Below are 16,309 nucleotides of genomic sequence, written 5' to 3'. Positions count from 1 at the left end.
TTCCACTTCACGATTGTGTCCCACTTGTTGATTCTTCACAAAAAATTACAATTTCATATCTTTATGTTTAAAGCCTGAAATGTGGCAAAAGGTTGAAAAGTTCAAGGGGGCTGAATACTTTTGCAAGGCACTGTATATACTGATTTTTTTTTCCTAAATGAGAAATATAGGTAATTCATTAAATCATAATATTTTTGGGAGGATTTGAAGTAATGCTGTGCTAGCTTAGTGGTTTAAGTACTGGATTAATGATTAAAATGTTGCTGGTTCGAGCCCCATCACCCCCAAGTTTGCAATGTTGAACTCCTGAGCAAGGTCATTTTATGTCACAGTTGTAAGTGGCTTTCAATGAAAGCGATTGCTAAATGCAGGCCCTTCTTATTTTTATCCAGGCTTGAGCTCTCTAACAAGTGTATCTCACAGTGACTAGGCTGTTCAGCTACACCCCCCCCCCCCCCCCCCCCCCAACATGTGACACCCGAACACCCTAAATGCTGTGAATGTTTAACTGTGTTGTTTTTTTTTCTTCCAATGACATAAAATACTTACATATTTTGATAGATTTTGCTGTTGATATTGGCAATAGACCTGCCTAAAAAACTGATTACTGAGTACTTGTAGTACCTAGATTAAAATATTAGACACTTGAATACTTCTATTTGAGTAGATTTCTCATTGCTTACTTAAACTAATACTTCAGTAATTAGTGAAAAAGGTCATAGCTTTTACTTAGGTAATTTAATTGAATTTACTTTAATAGTTTATTAAAAGTAAAATCTAAAAAAATATGTTGAGTGTAAAATCAATGCCTTCATGTTATAGCCTATTTAGTAGGAACATGTGGTTAGGTGGGCTAGACTGGAGGTACTTGTCTGTGATAATTCACAAAAAAACTCTTTTTTCAACACAGGTGTGTGTGGATGCTGCGGGCGTTGTCGACCTCGCTACAAGCGCTTAGTGGACAACATTTTCCCAGAGGACCCCAAGGTAGGACACCACCTAAGTTTATAAACTCGCTTTCTATCCAAGTGTTTCCTATAATTGTGTTGGAGGGGGTGGTGCGGTCGCTCTGTGGGTAGCACTGTCACCTAAAAGCAAGAAGGGTCTGGGTTTGATTCCCAGGTGGAGCAGTCCGGGGTTTTTTGTGTTGTTGTGCATGTTCTTTCAGTGTCTGTTTGGGTTTTCTCAGAGTGCTCCGGTTTCCTCCCGCAGTCCAAAGACATGCAGTCAGGTTAATTGGAGATACTAAAGCCTCACTAGGTATGAGTGTGTGGGTGTGTGTGTATGTGTGTCTGTGTACATGAGTGTTTGCTTTGTGGTAGACTGGTGACCTGCCTGGAGTGTTTCCTGCCTTTCGCCCATTGAATCGGACCCGCCATGAGCCTGAATAGGGTAAAGCAGTGGTAAATCAGATACTGAATGAATAAATGGGCCATTACACTGAATGGGTTCCATTTGCATTTAGTAACTCGATGAAATTAAACTTTTTATCTTTGTTCAACAATCTAGTAACACACATACTTAACTACTCAGAATGTGTATTGGTCAGTCTCAGGCAACTTTGTTTAATGATTTACAAGGTTTTTAAGTGGAAGATGGCTGTATATGAGTAACAGGACTGAGAGTAACAGGACTTTAGAATTAGTAAATACATGAAATATAGCAAAGCAAAAGAACACTTGGTACAGTCTGGTGATTAAAAAAAAGTTTTTAAAATAAACAAATAACTAAGAAAAAAATTTAGGTAACATGTAGGTTCAGAATCAGAATCTTTTTATTCGCCAAGTAGCAGATGTACAAGGAATTTATTTTGGTGCAGGTGTCAACATACATACAAGTTAAATAATAAAAAGGTACACTATATCTAAACGTATAATAAACAGTAAACAATGTAGCAGCAGCATGAACAGTACAACATCAGGTAAAGTGTGCAATGATGATGTACAGTACGGTACACTGACGGAGTAAGTAAAAAAAATAGAAAAGATATATATATAGAATAAAATAAACAATATAGTAGCAATAAAAATTGTGCAAGTTCTTAGTCAAAGTTGCAATATTAACTGTTAGGGCAAAACAACTGGAACTGTGCTAAACCTGTCTGGAAAAGGATGTAGGTCCTTTTTCCACACACAGTACAGATGATGGTTAGAGAGACAAACTTTTCTTTAAGGAGCTCAATTAGAGAAGTTGCAGAAGGCATAATTGTGTGTACTTTTTAATGAGTGCAGACAAACTAGCCCTAGACGCTGTCATCAGTCATAACAAACCAGGAATCATAAGATGATGCAAGAAAGTTAAAAGACATGGTAGAACTTTTTACATCAGTAATCTAAGATAGTGGCACGGTGGCTCGGTGGATAGCACTGCCGCCTCACAGCAAGAAGATTCGGGGTTTGATTCCCAGATGGAACAGAGGTTCTTTTTTGTGTGGAGTTTGCATGTTCTCTTAGTGTGTTGGCTTCCTCCAGTGCTATAAGTTCTTCCCACAGTCCAAAGACATACAGTTAGGCTAATTAGAGCTACTAAAATTAGCAAGATGTGAGTGAGTGTGTGTGTGTGTGTGTTTGCCCTTTGATGGACTGGCGACCAGTCTGGGGTGTTTTCTGCCTTTCACCCAGTAAATCGTACCCACAGCAACCCTGAATAAAATAAAGTGGTGATAAACAGACAATGAAGGAATCGATAATCTATGATGTGGAACAAGCTCATGGTCAGGCATTTGCATACCTTTGTATTAATGTTTGGACCTATTCATTTTGGACCCATCGTTGTACAAAGATGTATGTTGCAATCACTCAGTCACAAACAAAACAGAGGCAGAAATTATTAAAATTCCAAGCCTGATATGACAAATATGTCTCTTACAAGTGAATGTAAACCGCTAAACTTTATAGGCCACTTTTTGGAGAAGGGCAGCCAGCATTATTTTACAAAAACAGAGGCATTAGGACTAAAAACAGGTAGAACTAGTTTACTTATAGATCGTTATCAACTGTGTTTGAATGTTTTACCTTTTTTGGTCAATGTGAAATCTTCTATTTTACCATATGTGTTTACTCATGCAGATTTCACTAACATCTTTGCAAAACTGAAATTAAACATACTGTATCTTTACTGGGTTAAAATTTGTCTTTTCCGAGCCCACTTTTAATTATTTTACTTTTCAGCAAATCAAATTTAAACGTATCTGTGTTTTGGATCAACGTCGTGCTGCATAGCCAAATTAAGCTCTGCCTTCAGCTCACAGACCGATGACCTTACATTTTTTAAAAAGAATTTTCTGATTAAGAGTGGAATTCATGGTTCACGCTAGGGGTGGGCGATATAATATTGTTCACGATAATACCGGTATAGTTGTAAATTCGATATGATTTTTGCCATATCGCGATGATGTTAGCAAATGCGCGTCACTAGCGCTCAAGCGTGTAACAGTGAAATAATAGGGACCAATGCAGAGAGTAGTACCTGAGTTAGCACTGAGGACGAACTAGTCTCTAAAAGGGAAGCTACATCACTAGTGTGGAAGTTTTTCAGATACAGAAGATCAGACACCAAACAAACGACTGTAATTTGCAAAGCATGCAAAAATACTGTGACGACAAAAGGTGGCAACACATCAGATTTATTTCACCACCTAAAGCAAAAGCATCCGCGTGAGTACGAGGAGTGTCAGTCAATGCGTGAGTCCGAGAATGATGTGAGGCCAAAAACTGTGTCCGTGAACGAACACGCCAAACCTAACATCACTCAGGCGACCATAGCGGGGGCATTCGCAAGTGGTACTCCGTATGACAAAAAAAGCAAGCGGTGGAGTGAAATTACTATAGCAGTCACATTTTGGTTAGCTAAGGACATGGTGCCTATCCAAACGGTTGAAAGGGAAGGATTTAAGCGGCTTGTTAAGAAGCTGGACCAAAGGGACAACATCCCTGGAAGGAAATATTTCTCGCAAATAGCATTGCCTCAACTGTATGACGAATGCCATGCCAATATAGCTGCTACGCTAGCTTCAGTAGCGCATTATGCGTCGACTACCGACCTGTGGTCGAGCAGAACCATTTAAAGTTCTTAAATTCATTTAAAGTATTTAAGCTTGACCGTGCACTACATTGATAGCAGCTGGAAACTCTGCGGGTCCTGCCTATTTAATTTTAAGTTACAGTTGAAACAGATTTGAAGGTATAAATATTTTCCTTAGACAAAGAAATTGCTGCTGTTGTAAAAATAAAAGTGTTTACTTGTATAAATATTGACTTAATTTTGTTTCCACTCCACACTTAAAGAATACATTTTCATTTGCACTCCGTGTACACATTGTACTTAGATTTGATGTTATAAGGCTTTGTTTAGCAGGGAATATTCTATTTCATTTGAAGGTTATTGTACTGGAAGTGATGCTTAATTTAATGTACATTTAGTAACATTTGTACCTTAGATTTCCTGACTGTCTGCAAAACAAAAGTGTTTTTAAAATAAACTTTTTAAAAAAGTGTTCTTATACATCGCTAGTGAATATCGTTATTGTGCAAATATCTCAAAATATTGTGATATTATTTTAAGACCATATTGCCCACCCCTAGTTCACGTTATAATCATTTACATTGTAATACAGCAGAGCACTGGAGATAATGGCTCTCACTGTGGTTTGATAAAGACCTAGAGTTCTAGAGTCTTGCAAGAACTGACTTTTAGTATCGTCAGTGCCACCAGGCTGGTTGAGCTCTTAACAGACACAGTATGTCGTGACTAAAGGAGAAAAGGATGGGGGACCTTCTTTCTGAATGAGGTCAGGGCGTGAGCAGCAGAGAAATACTGTCATAATGTGATTCTTTGTAAGTGTTAAAACACTCTGTTGGCGGCTTCTCGTGGGTCGTAGGAGGGTTGTGCTAGCCTGCAGTCTTTCTCTGTCTGCAAGGGTGTCATGCACAAGGGAATTGGATAGATCTAAAATGTGACAATGCAGAAAAGGAATGAATAACTGACTGAACAATTCTTTTAGAGTATAATAATTTAACTGTATAAACATGAAGCAACTGCAGACATAGAGGCTGCTTCCCTACCTTTTAGCTTAAGTGATATTCTTAGTAATATCACTTAAGCTGATTGTAGGAAGTTGATTAAAATGCTATTTATACTACACAGAGAAGCACAGGGACCCACACTCCACCCTGCTCTGGGGAGTATGAAGTGTCGCTCAGAAGCTCATTAGGTTGATTAACAGCTGGAGAGCTGTTGGTAATATACTGATGAGCCCAAACATTAAGACCAATCTCTGTCTGGTACAGACCAACAGAAAGGCATTTTTTTTCCCCTATTTTATTTATGCATTTTTTCCCAATGTAGCATAGTCAATTTGTCTCCGCTGCTGGGGTATCCCTGATTGCAGTCCAGGCGGGTATATTGCTGCTCATGCTCCCTCCGAACCGCACGCAGCCCTTAGCAGAACCCTTTTTCACCTATGCACTCTGCACAAGCGCCTCTCTATCTGCCAATCAGGGAGCCTACACAGCGTTTGAAGACCCTACCCACATAGTCCGGTCATCCCGACCTAGCAGAACCGTGTCTGCTGCAGGCACTGTCAATTATGCCTGCTAGATGGCGCCCAGCCGACCGGTGGCAACGGCAAGTTTCGAACCAAGGAGTTCAGAATCTCGGCGCTGGTTTGCTAGCGGAATATCCCGCCGTGCCACCTGGGCGCTGAATACCAAGGCATTCTAAGAATGAATATTATGCCTTCTGTGGTTAAATTGGACCTTGACAATAATGTGCTTCTGTAGCTCAAATTGCTGAAGAAGTTAATGCTGGTTCTGATAAAAAGGTGTCAGAATACACAGCGCATCACAGTTTGTTGCATAGCCGCAGACCAGTCAGGGTGCCCATGCCGACCCCTGTCCACCGCCGAAAGCGCCAACAATGGGCATGTGAGCATCGGAACTGGACCACGGAGCAATGGAAGAAGGTGGCCTGGTCTGATGAATCACGTTTTCTTTTACATCTTGTGGATGGCCGGGTGCGTGTGCATTGCTTACCTGGGGAACACATGACACCAGGACGCAATATGGAAAGAAGGCAAGCCGGCGGAGGCAGTGTGATGCTTTGGGCAATGTTCTGCTGGGAAAACTTGGGTCCTGCCATCCACGTGGATGTTACTTTGACACACATCATCTACCTAAGCATTGTTGCAGACCATGTACACCCTTTCATGGAAACGGTATTCCCTGATGGCTGTGGCCTCTTTTAGCAGGATAATGTGCCCTGCCACAAAGCAAAAATGGTTCAGGAATGGTTTGAGGAGCACAACAATGAGTTTGAGGTGTTGACTTGTCCTTCAAATTCCCCAGATCTCAATCCAGTCGAGCATCTGTGGGATGTGCTAGACAAACAAGTCCGATCCATGGAGGCACAACTCGCAACTTACAGGAGTTAAAGGATCTGCCGCTAACATCTTGGTGCCAGATCCCACAGCTCACCTTCAGGGGTCTAGTGGAGTCCATGCCTCGACAGGTCAAAAGGGGGACCAACACAATATTAGAAAGGTGGTCATAGTGTTATGCCTGATCGGTGTACGTATGTATATACATAACCTTAATTTGTTTGTATATATTTAACCATGAATTCATAAAAAACCCTTTGTAAATGTGTGAAAGAACTTACATTTATGACAAAAAAGCATTTGTTCTAATCATTTTGTCACAGACAAAGAACAGTTGTAGGAATCATTAAAATGCTACGAACATGACATACACTTACTAAAGTACTTCAATTTATAATATGCACAATACTCATAGAATGTATGAGAATATATGTCTTTTTCTCCCATCTTTCTCTTTAGGATGGTTTGGTGAAATCAGATATGGAGAAGTTGACGTTTTTTGCTGTGTCTGCTCCAGAGAAGCTTGACCGTATAGGAGAGTACCTTGCAGAACGCCTCAGCAGGGATGTGGCCCGACACCGCTATGGGTGCGAAACATACTTATGCTTACAATTTATGCAGTGTTCTGAGTTTAGGTACATTAGACATGGTAATGAAACGAGTGTGTGTTTACAGATATGTTCCAATTGCAATGGAAGCTCTGGATCAGTTGCTGATGGCTTGTCACTCTCAGAGCATTAAACCATTTGTGGAGAGCTTCTTGCACATGGTGGCAAAGCTGCTGGAGTCCAAGGAACCTGATTTGCAAGTGCTGGGTACTAACTCTGTAAGTGTGTGTGTATGTGCCAAAAGTGGGTGGGATACTGGTATTAAATTTAATATCAGTATATTGTTGTCCTATAATATATATTTTGCCATTGTAGATATGATGTGATGAGCCCAAAATGAGAAACAAGATTTAATCTCACCCACAGGAAACATTATATTCGAAATAAAACACTTGAGGATGCGTACACACAGACAGGCTTGGCTATTCCTGGGAGTGGTGGTAGGTGGCCGAGGCGTTTGATTGATTGGACTGGTAGGGCGCATTCCGTTGAGAAGCATTTTGCACTTTGCAAGCCTGGGTGCAAATTGCCGCTTTGCTCAGCGCTTGGCTTGAGTGGTGAGGTAAAATGTCATGAAAATGCACCACGACACGAATATCCATTTGTGTCAAAAGAACCATTAAATCCACCCTGAAAGCATCCAAATACACCGATCAGGCATAAAATTTTCACAACCTTCATAATAGTGTATTGGCCCCCCTTTTGCTGCCATGCAACTGTGATGCACTGTGTATTCTGACACCTTTCTATCAGAACCAGCATTAACTTCTTCTGCAGTTTGAGCTACAGTAGTTCATCTGTTGGATCAGTCCACACGAGCCAGCCTTTGCTCCCCACATCTTCCTTGGACCACTTTTGATAGATACTGACCACTGCATACCGGTAACACCCCACAAGAGCTGCAGTTTTGGAGATGCCTGTCAAACTCCCTCAAATCCTTTTGCTTGCTCATTTTTCCTGCTTCTAACACATCAACATTGAGGATAAAATGTTCACTTGCTGCCTAATATATCCCACCCACTAACAGGAGCCCTGATAAAGAAATAATCAGTGTTATTCACTTCACCTGTCAGTAGTCATAATGTTATGCCTGGTCGGTGTATATCTACATTTAGCTGTGTGGTAGAACTCTTTTAGACTTCTATACAGCTTGGGGTGCTGAGAAATAGTGAGAATCAGCTTCTCCAGGAGACTCTACAACGCTTAACAAGAAAAAAGCTTAACGTTAGGTTCGTCATTTCAGCAGTAGAGAGTACCAGTATACATTAAGAAAAATTTGGGGGCGGCACGGTGGCTAAGTGGGTAGCACTGTCGCCTCACAGCAAGAAGGTCCTGGGTTCGATCTCCAGGTGGGGCGGTCCGGGTCTTTTCTGTGTGGAGTATGCATGTTCTCCCCGTGTCTGTTTCCTTCGGGTGCTCCGGTTTCCTCCCACAGTCCAAAGACATGCAAGTGAGGTGAATTGGAGATACAAAATTGTCCATGACTGTGTTTGATATAACTTGTGAACTGATCAATCTTGTGTAATGATTAACTACCGTTCTTGTCATTAATGTAACCAAAGTGTAAAACATGACGTTAAAATCCTAATAAACAAACAAACGAGAAATTTGGTGTAACTAGCTCATAGTTTTAGTACAATATGCCACATAAAGCTTTTTACACCTTAAGCGTTGTTTGTACAGCTTGAGTTACCACGCCATATGAAACATTTTGTCTCATTGGAGACTCTTTGAAAAGGTCACTAGAAAACTGGGTCAAAGTTTAATTAGCTGCAAGTGCAAAAATTGCGAGCCCAATGTGGCAAAAGTTTACAGTGCTCGCCGCTCAGGGAAGCTCAGCAACAAGCTACACTCCAAAGTCGTTTTTCTGTGTCTTTATACAAGCGTATCTAAGCTTTTGACTTTACCTGTATGCATGTATTAGGACTTCATCTAATACGTACATTTATTATTTTATAAGCTACACCTACCATACAGATTAACTTAGTTTGGGTACACAATTACAAACTGTATCCCATTTGTTGCTTTGTTCTCTTTAAACCTCTTGTTCCTCCTGTCATCACTGCAATTACAGTTTTATATTAATAACGTTAGCACTCATTGGGTGTGTTCGAAAACCTAGTGAGCTGCCTTGCTGTCTCACTGCCTACATAGGCAGCTGCCTAAGTAGAGAGAGCTTCATCGACTTATAAGTCAGGTTATTCGAACACACTACTTAGACAGCGAATACATCAGTTTTCGCTTACTAAGCTAACACAGTTAGCCTCTTGCCATTCAAACCAATGGGATGGGGTGGCACAACACGCTAGCATGTCAACTAACATCTCCCTCCATGTACCGGAAACGGTTAAATTCGCTGCAAGTTTATACAAATTAAAAATTAATAATCATTTATTTCCATTTGAAAATAACCCACACTGAATGCTGGGATTGCCTTCACCGTTAAGGCAGCATCGGATGCTCCCTCATTATTCCGTCAAAATACCGTTCAGATTCATGGTGCCTTACTAGGCAGCATTTTAAGGCATCTAGGAATTCAAACAGCCTCCTTCTCGGGAGCGCGCATATGGATGACGTACAATGCTGTCTATGTAGAGAGCTCACGAGGTTTTCGAACACACCCGTTGTATGTGTACCATTCCACCAAAGCTATTTTATATTTTAGTACACATGGTGTGTTCATCTTTATCAAGTTTTTAATTAGTGGACACTTGCTTATCACTGGATGCTTTTTTTGCTTGGACACTATTCCCCTTCCAGCATCAAAACAACACTACTGTACCTGGTACTCTCATACCAGTACATGGTTACAATGACATATTAGTGTCATTCCAGTGCTGAGAACAGTCCACGACCCAAACACCATAAGTTCAGTGGGGGCCATATAGGGGTTGCATTCAGTTGATAAACTGGGGTTTGTGATGGGGATTGTGTAACAGCTTACAGCGACATATCTGAGGACCTTAGGGACTAGATAAGTAGGCCATGGTAGCGCAGATTATCTGTGGCGTAGCAAATTGGAGTGATTCAGAAATAAATGACTCTGAGAACATGGCTGATTACCAAGAGTTTAAAATATTATTCCTACCTAATATTATTGCCTAATCCTGTTGCCTTTTAATACGTGACGTCATATAATGGATTATTAATGGCTATTATGTGAATGCATGCAGCCGGAGAAATTACCATTTGAATGATGCATAGCCGGGACTTTATTGGTTAGTTTAAGCGGTAGTGACCCCAGTTTTGAATGTCAAAGAGGCTATAAATAGCGCTGTGAGCCGAACGGGAGAGACACTAGAACATCACAAGTTAATGCCTTTCACCTTCAAAGTGGGTTCTGTCAGATTTCGATTAGAGGGATCTAAAACTGCACTTTTGGGTGGGAAAAATACTGCATAATTTATTAGTGGCTGCAAGGCTGAGGTGATAATGGTGGAAAAAAGTGAATGCAAAAAAAAATATGGGGGAAAAAAAAAGAAAGCGAGTAAAAAGAGATTGCAGGCAAGAGAAAGAACGAAATAGAGCTAGCTAGGTGGGTGGATGGCGTGAAATGCTATGCTTGCTTTTCATTTCTGGCCTTCATCCTGTTCTTTCCATCTGTCACTTTTTAAACACGCTCACCTTCTGTCTAACCTTCTGTTTGCTTTCTTACACTATGGCCAAAAATATGTGAACACCAGAACATTCCATCCATTTGTTCATGATCTCATTTAAAACTATTAATAAGGATTAATTTTTTTCCATGGATGGTAGATTTAGTATACCCTTTTATCCGAAGCAACTAACAACTGTGAGCCTCTTCATTTAACTTTTTTAAATTTACCTTACTTTGTACATAGAACTTGTAACAAAGCTGATGCACCTCTTGAGTAAAGCTTGAGGTGAAGCTACGCACCTGCAAGATAAGAAGAATAAATCCAAGTGCTAGATGTTTGACCAAGATAGAACTGAAAACCTAAAAAGCCACTAACAAAAAGGGTATGATTGCAAAAATACATTCATCAATGTATCAATGTACTGTACATTCACAATATGACAGGCTGCTTTACCAATCAGCAAAAGCAAAGACAGTGAGCCCTAAACACAAGCTGGGGGGAAATGCATGAGCAGCACGCCTTCGACCATCTGACACAGCTCACGCATTACATGGATTTAAGTCAAGTCAAGTAAAATTTATTTGTATAGCGCTTTTTACATGGACATTGTCTCGAAGAAACTTTACAGACTCCAGGACCAACAGACCAAAAACCCCTGTTGAGCAAGCTGAGATCGACAGTGGCAAGGAAAAACTCCCCTAAAAATACAGCAAGAAACCTTGAGAGGAACCAGACTTATCAGACTCCATCCTCCTTGGGCAGAATGGAGGACAACCTAAATGAACAGAATCCACACAAATAATACATACACAAAATTAAATTGAACTAAAAGTTATAACTAGCAAAAAAATAATTGGAGTTCTTCATTATTCATTCCAGTCTGTGATAAAGTCTGTAGTGAGTTCTTGACATTTTTGGTGCCAGGTTACCATCAAATCTAGCAGGAGCAGGTCTCGACAACCTCGGGTGGGTAAACAGGTTTCCGTCAGAACCACCTCGGGGTAAAACAACAGAAAATGCAGTTAAAATGTGAAATCGTTAAGAGTAAAATGTCAGTTTTGCATAATTATTACAGCATAACTAACAGGGAGAGCACCAGACTGCCCAGACCCCCAGGACTGGAGCCACACACCCCTAGTTTGAAAAGACTAATTAAAAGCCTGAGTAAATAAATATGTTTTCAATCTAGATTTGAACATTGAGACTGTGTCTGACAGAGGCAGGGAGATTATTCCAAAGTTGTGGAGCTTTGTAAGAAAATGCTCTTTCACCAGCCGTGATCTTTTTAATTCTAGGAACCCACAAGGTAAGCCTGCACCTTGTGAACGGCGTGAACATGCTGGGTTGTAGTGCTCAATAAGTTCACTCAGATTTACGGGTGGAGGCTGCTCCTGAAACAGGGATGTTACGCCACCTCTGTAGCAGTTAACATTACTAGGGTACTGTTGTGAGGCCTGCGAATGCTGCAACACTGGGTCAGTTCCCAGAATGAGCTAGTGCAAGTGTGCTAGCATGGCACACTAGCAGAAAACTGGATCGAGCCAGTATCACAGTTCCAGAGAAAAGCAGGTTTGCCAGACAGAGGAGCTGGCAAATTTGTAAAAGAGAAACTGTGATATATAGAGAGATTCCCACTTGAAGCAAATTAACACTAACAATGTAAAGATGACCGTTAAAAGGAATTGACACATCAAACATCTCCGCCTCTGTGCCCCCTCTGCTGGCCAAAAATGTCAATGCTGATGGACAGGACTCTAACATGGCTTACCGAACATGTTCAGCAGTTGAGACAACTTACAAGCAGATCTGCAATGGATGTTCTCCAAAACTTGCCACAATATTGGAAGCCCAACAAACGGCCCAACATCAGGCCTAAGCATATTTCATTACTCCAGAAAACACTTTTCCACTGCTCAAATAATGGTGTGCTTTGGTGGTATTTGTGTTTGTGTACACCCATCGTATTATTTACTTTCAGTATTTAGCCACACCCGTTGCTAACGTTTGTTCAGTTATTTACATGAAATCATGTGCTTCCCGTTCTAGCATAACCCCAGTCAACTGCCTCGGCAGCATTTATAAATGTTTTTAATTAATATGGCTTCTGCTTTGCCCAGTATTATTTGTAAATGTGGCAATGAACTGTATTTATGGTTTTCTGATGGATTCCTGGAAGAATAAAGAATAAAAATAGGATTTACATGGCAAAATGTGCAAGTTGTGCATCTGACAATATGGCATGGAATAAAACAAAAAATTAATAATAGAAGCAATAATATAGATTCTTATAAATAATATATGCAACTATATATATATATATATATATATATATATATATATATATATATATATAATATACTGTATATATATATATATATACAGGGGTTGGACAAAATAACTGAAACACCTGTCATTTTAGTGTGGGAGGTTTCATGGCTAAATTGGACCAGTCTGGTGGCCAATCTTCATTAATTGCACATTGCACCAGTAAGAGCAGAGTGTGAAGGTTCAATTAGCAGGGTAAGAGCACAGTTTTGCTCAAAATATTGCAATGCACACAACATTATGGGTGACATACCAGAGTTCAAAAGAGGACAAATTGTTGGTGCACGTCTTGCTGGCGCATCTGTGACCAAGACAGCAAGTCTTTGTGATGTATCAAGAGCCACGGTATCCAGGGTAATGTCAGCATACCACCAAGAAGGACAAACCACATCCAACAGGATTAACTGTGGACGCAAGAGGAAGCTGTCTGAAAGGGATGTTCGGGTGCTAACCCGGATTGTATCCAAAAAACATAAAACCACGGCTGCCCAAATCACGGCAGAATTAAATGTGCACCTCAACTCTCCTGTTTCCACCAGAACTGTCCGTCGGGAGCTCCACAGGGTCGATATACACGGCCGGGCTGCTATAGCCAAACCTTTGGTCACTCGTGCCAATGCCAAACGTCGGTTTCAATGGTGCAAGGAGCGCAAATCTTGGGCTGTGGACAATGTGAAACATGTATTGTTCTCTGATGAGTCCACCTTTACTGTTTTCCCCACATCCGGGAGAGTTACGGTGTGGAGAAGCCCCAAAGAAGCGTACCACCCAGACTGTTGCATGCCCAGAGTGAAGCATGGGGGTGGATCAGTGATGGTTTGGGCTGCCATATCATGGCATTCCCTTGGCCCAATACTTGTGCTAGATGGGCGCGTCACTGCCAAGGACTACCGAACCATTCTGCAGGACCATGTGCATCCAATGGCGGTGCCGTGTATCAGGATGACAATGCACCAATACACACAGCAAGACTGGTGAAAGATTGGTTTGATGAACATGAAAGTGAAGTTGAACATCTCCCATGGCCTGCACAGTCACCAGATCTAAATATTATTGAGCCACTTTGGGGTGTTTTGGAGAAGCGAGTCTGGAAACGTTTTCCTCCACCAGCATCACGTAGTGACCTGGCCACTATCCTGCAAGAAGAATGGCTTAAAATCCCTCTGACCACTGTGCAGGACTTGTATATGTCATTTCCAAGACGAATTGACGCTGTATTGGCCGCAAAAGGAGGCCCTACACCATACTAATAAATTATTGTGGTCTAAAACCAGGTGTTTCAGTTATTTTGTCCAACCCCTGTATATATATACTGTATATATATACTGTATATATATAATATATATATATATATATTATATATATAATCAATTATAGTGATAAATGTAGCATTCAGTATTTATTTATTATTTCCCCCAATTTTCTCCCTAATCTAGTCGTTTCCAATGAACAATGATTGACTGCATTACGCTTCCTCTGTACCGATATTACCCTCCACTGCTGACTGAGGAGCGCCGCAACTGACACACGCCCCCTTCGACAAGTGTGCAATACTGACTGCATCCCTTCACCTGCACAAGGCGAGTTAATATGCGGATCAGCTTTGTGTATGGAGAACCACACCCTGCTCCACATTATTCCTCGACTTTGCGCCATCTATCAGCCAGTTGGGGTTGTAGCTTCATCAGATATGAGGAACCCTGGTCCGGCTTTCTCACCCTGTGTGAACAACAGCCAATCATTGTTCATGTAGCTGCATCAGTTATGAGGAACCCTGGTCCGGCTTTCTCACCCTGTGTGAACAACAGCCAATCGTTGTTCATGTAGCTGCCCAGCCCAGCCCAGCTGGAGGGCAGAGCTAAGATTTAAAACGATGTATTTGATTCAGTATTTTAATTGCAAAACCTTTAAGAGCAGTGTTACTTGTGTAACCATAATTTTATTTTGCATTTGCTTTTTGAGTGTGTTGCAGGTGTTACATTCTGTTGTTTTTTACATTTACAAAATACAATTAGGTTTGTCAGTAAATGCGCTGTTTTATTAGTATTTTTATCAGATAATAACAATTGAAGCAATTTAACAAATCACAGTTTTTGGTTTTCATAGCATTTTTAGAAAGCGTCCCAACTTTTCTGGAAATCGTGTTTGTGTACACACACTCACACAGTCTATCAAATAGTTGTAAATCACACATCTCCCTCTGTTGGGAAATCTCACCTCTGTGCGAGAGTGCTAATTTCCTCTGTTCGTGAGAAAGCTAATTGAATGCGTCTGATTTTCACACTACACTGTGTATATTAAGAGTGTGGACGCGCTTGGATTCAGTTTTTTAGTTGTATATTTCTGTTCCTGTATATTAATTTAAAATGTTTGTGCTTTGTTTTCTCTTCGACAGTTTGTGAAGTTTGCGAACATCGAGGAGGACACACCTTCATATCATCGACGTTATGATTTTTTCGTCTCCCAATTCAGCGCCATGTGTCATTCCACACATGAAGACCCAGAGACACGTACCAGGTGTGTGTGGCTGTAAATACTTCTGATGTGTTATGTAATTCAGGAGCGCTGTACTGGTTCAGTTTAATTAGGCTGGGTGAGTTTTGTTGCAGCTGTCAATATTAATTATATATTATACACTGATCAGCCATAACATTAAAACCACCTCCTTGTTTCTACACTCACTGTCCATTTAATCAGCTCCACTTACCATATAGAAGCACTTTGTAGTTCTACAATTACTGACTGTAGTCCATCTGTTTCTCTTCATGCTTTGTTAGCCCCCTTTTACGCTCTTCTTCAATGGTCAGGACCACAGGACCACTACAGAGCAGGTATTATTTGGGTGGTGGATCATTATCAGCACTGCAGTGACACTGACATGTTAGTGTGTGTTGTGCTGGTATAAGTGGATCAGACACAGCAGCGCTGCTGGAGTTTTTAAACACCTCACTGTCACTGCTGGACTGAGAATAGTCCACCAACCAAAAATATCCAGCCAACAGCGCCCCGTGGGCAGCGTCCTGTGACCACTGATGAAGGTCTAGATGACCAACTCAAACAGCAGCAATAGATAAGTGATCATCTCTGACTTTACATCTGCAAGGAGGACCAACTAGGTAGAAGTGTTTAATAGAGTGGACAGTGAGTGCACACGGTATTTAAAAACTCCAGCAGCGCTGCTGTGTCTGATCCACTCATACCAGCACAACACATACTAACACACCAGCACCATGTCAGTGTCACTGCAACACAGTTAGCGTCAGGCCACGCATACCAACGGGCTGACGCGGCACAACCCGCTAGCATGCCAGCTAACATCTCCCTCCATGTATCGATGGCTGTTAAATTGTGACTGACAGGCCCAAATTTGCAAATAAAAGAGAATTTATTTACATTTAAAA

At 41.0% G+C, this 16,309-nt stretch overlaps 1 protein-coding gene across 3 annotated transcripts in view; it reads left to right on the top strand.

Annotated features, from left to right (window-relative positions):
* Window positions 1-16,309, top strand: part of efr3a (EFR3 homolog A (S. cerevisiae)) — a 122,955-nt gene that overhangs the window by 22,000 nt on the left and 84,646 nt on the right. For all 3 annotated transcript variants that reach the window (XM_062987566.1, XM_062987567.1, XM_062987565.1), the window contains exons 3-6: window positions 911-987; window positions 6,836-6,963; window positions 7,052-7,202; window positions 15,304-15,425. In XM_062987566.1, coding sequence (XP_062843636.1) covers window positions 911-987; window positions 6,836-6,963; window positions 7,052-7,202; window positions 15,304-15,425 — 478 coding nt within the window. The remainder of the gene's footprint in view (window positions 1-910; window positions 988-6,835; window positions 6,964-7,051; window positions 7,203-15,303; window positions 15,426-16,309) is intronic.

This window comes from Trichomycterus rosablanca, chromosome 25 (genome assembly GCF_030014385.1).
Source record: "Trichomycterus rosablanca isolate fTriRos1 chromosome 25, fTriRos1.hap1, whole genome shotgun sequence".
In the NCBI taxonomy this organism is placed as follows: domain Eukaryota; kingdom Metazoa; phylum Chordata; class Actinopteri; order Siluriformes; family Trichomycteridae; genus Trichomycterus; species Trichomycterus rosablanca.
The sequence above is the reverse complement of the archived record's forward strand: the minus strand, read 5'-3'. Positions and strand labels throughout refer to the sequence as shown.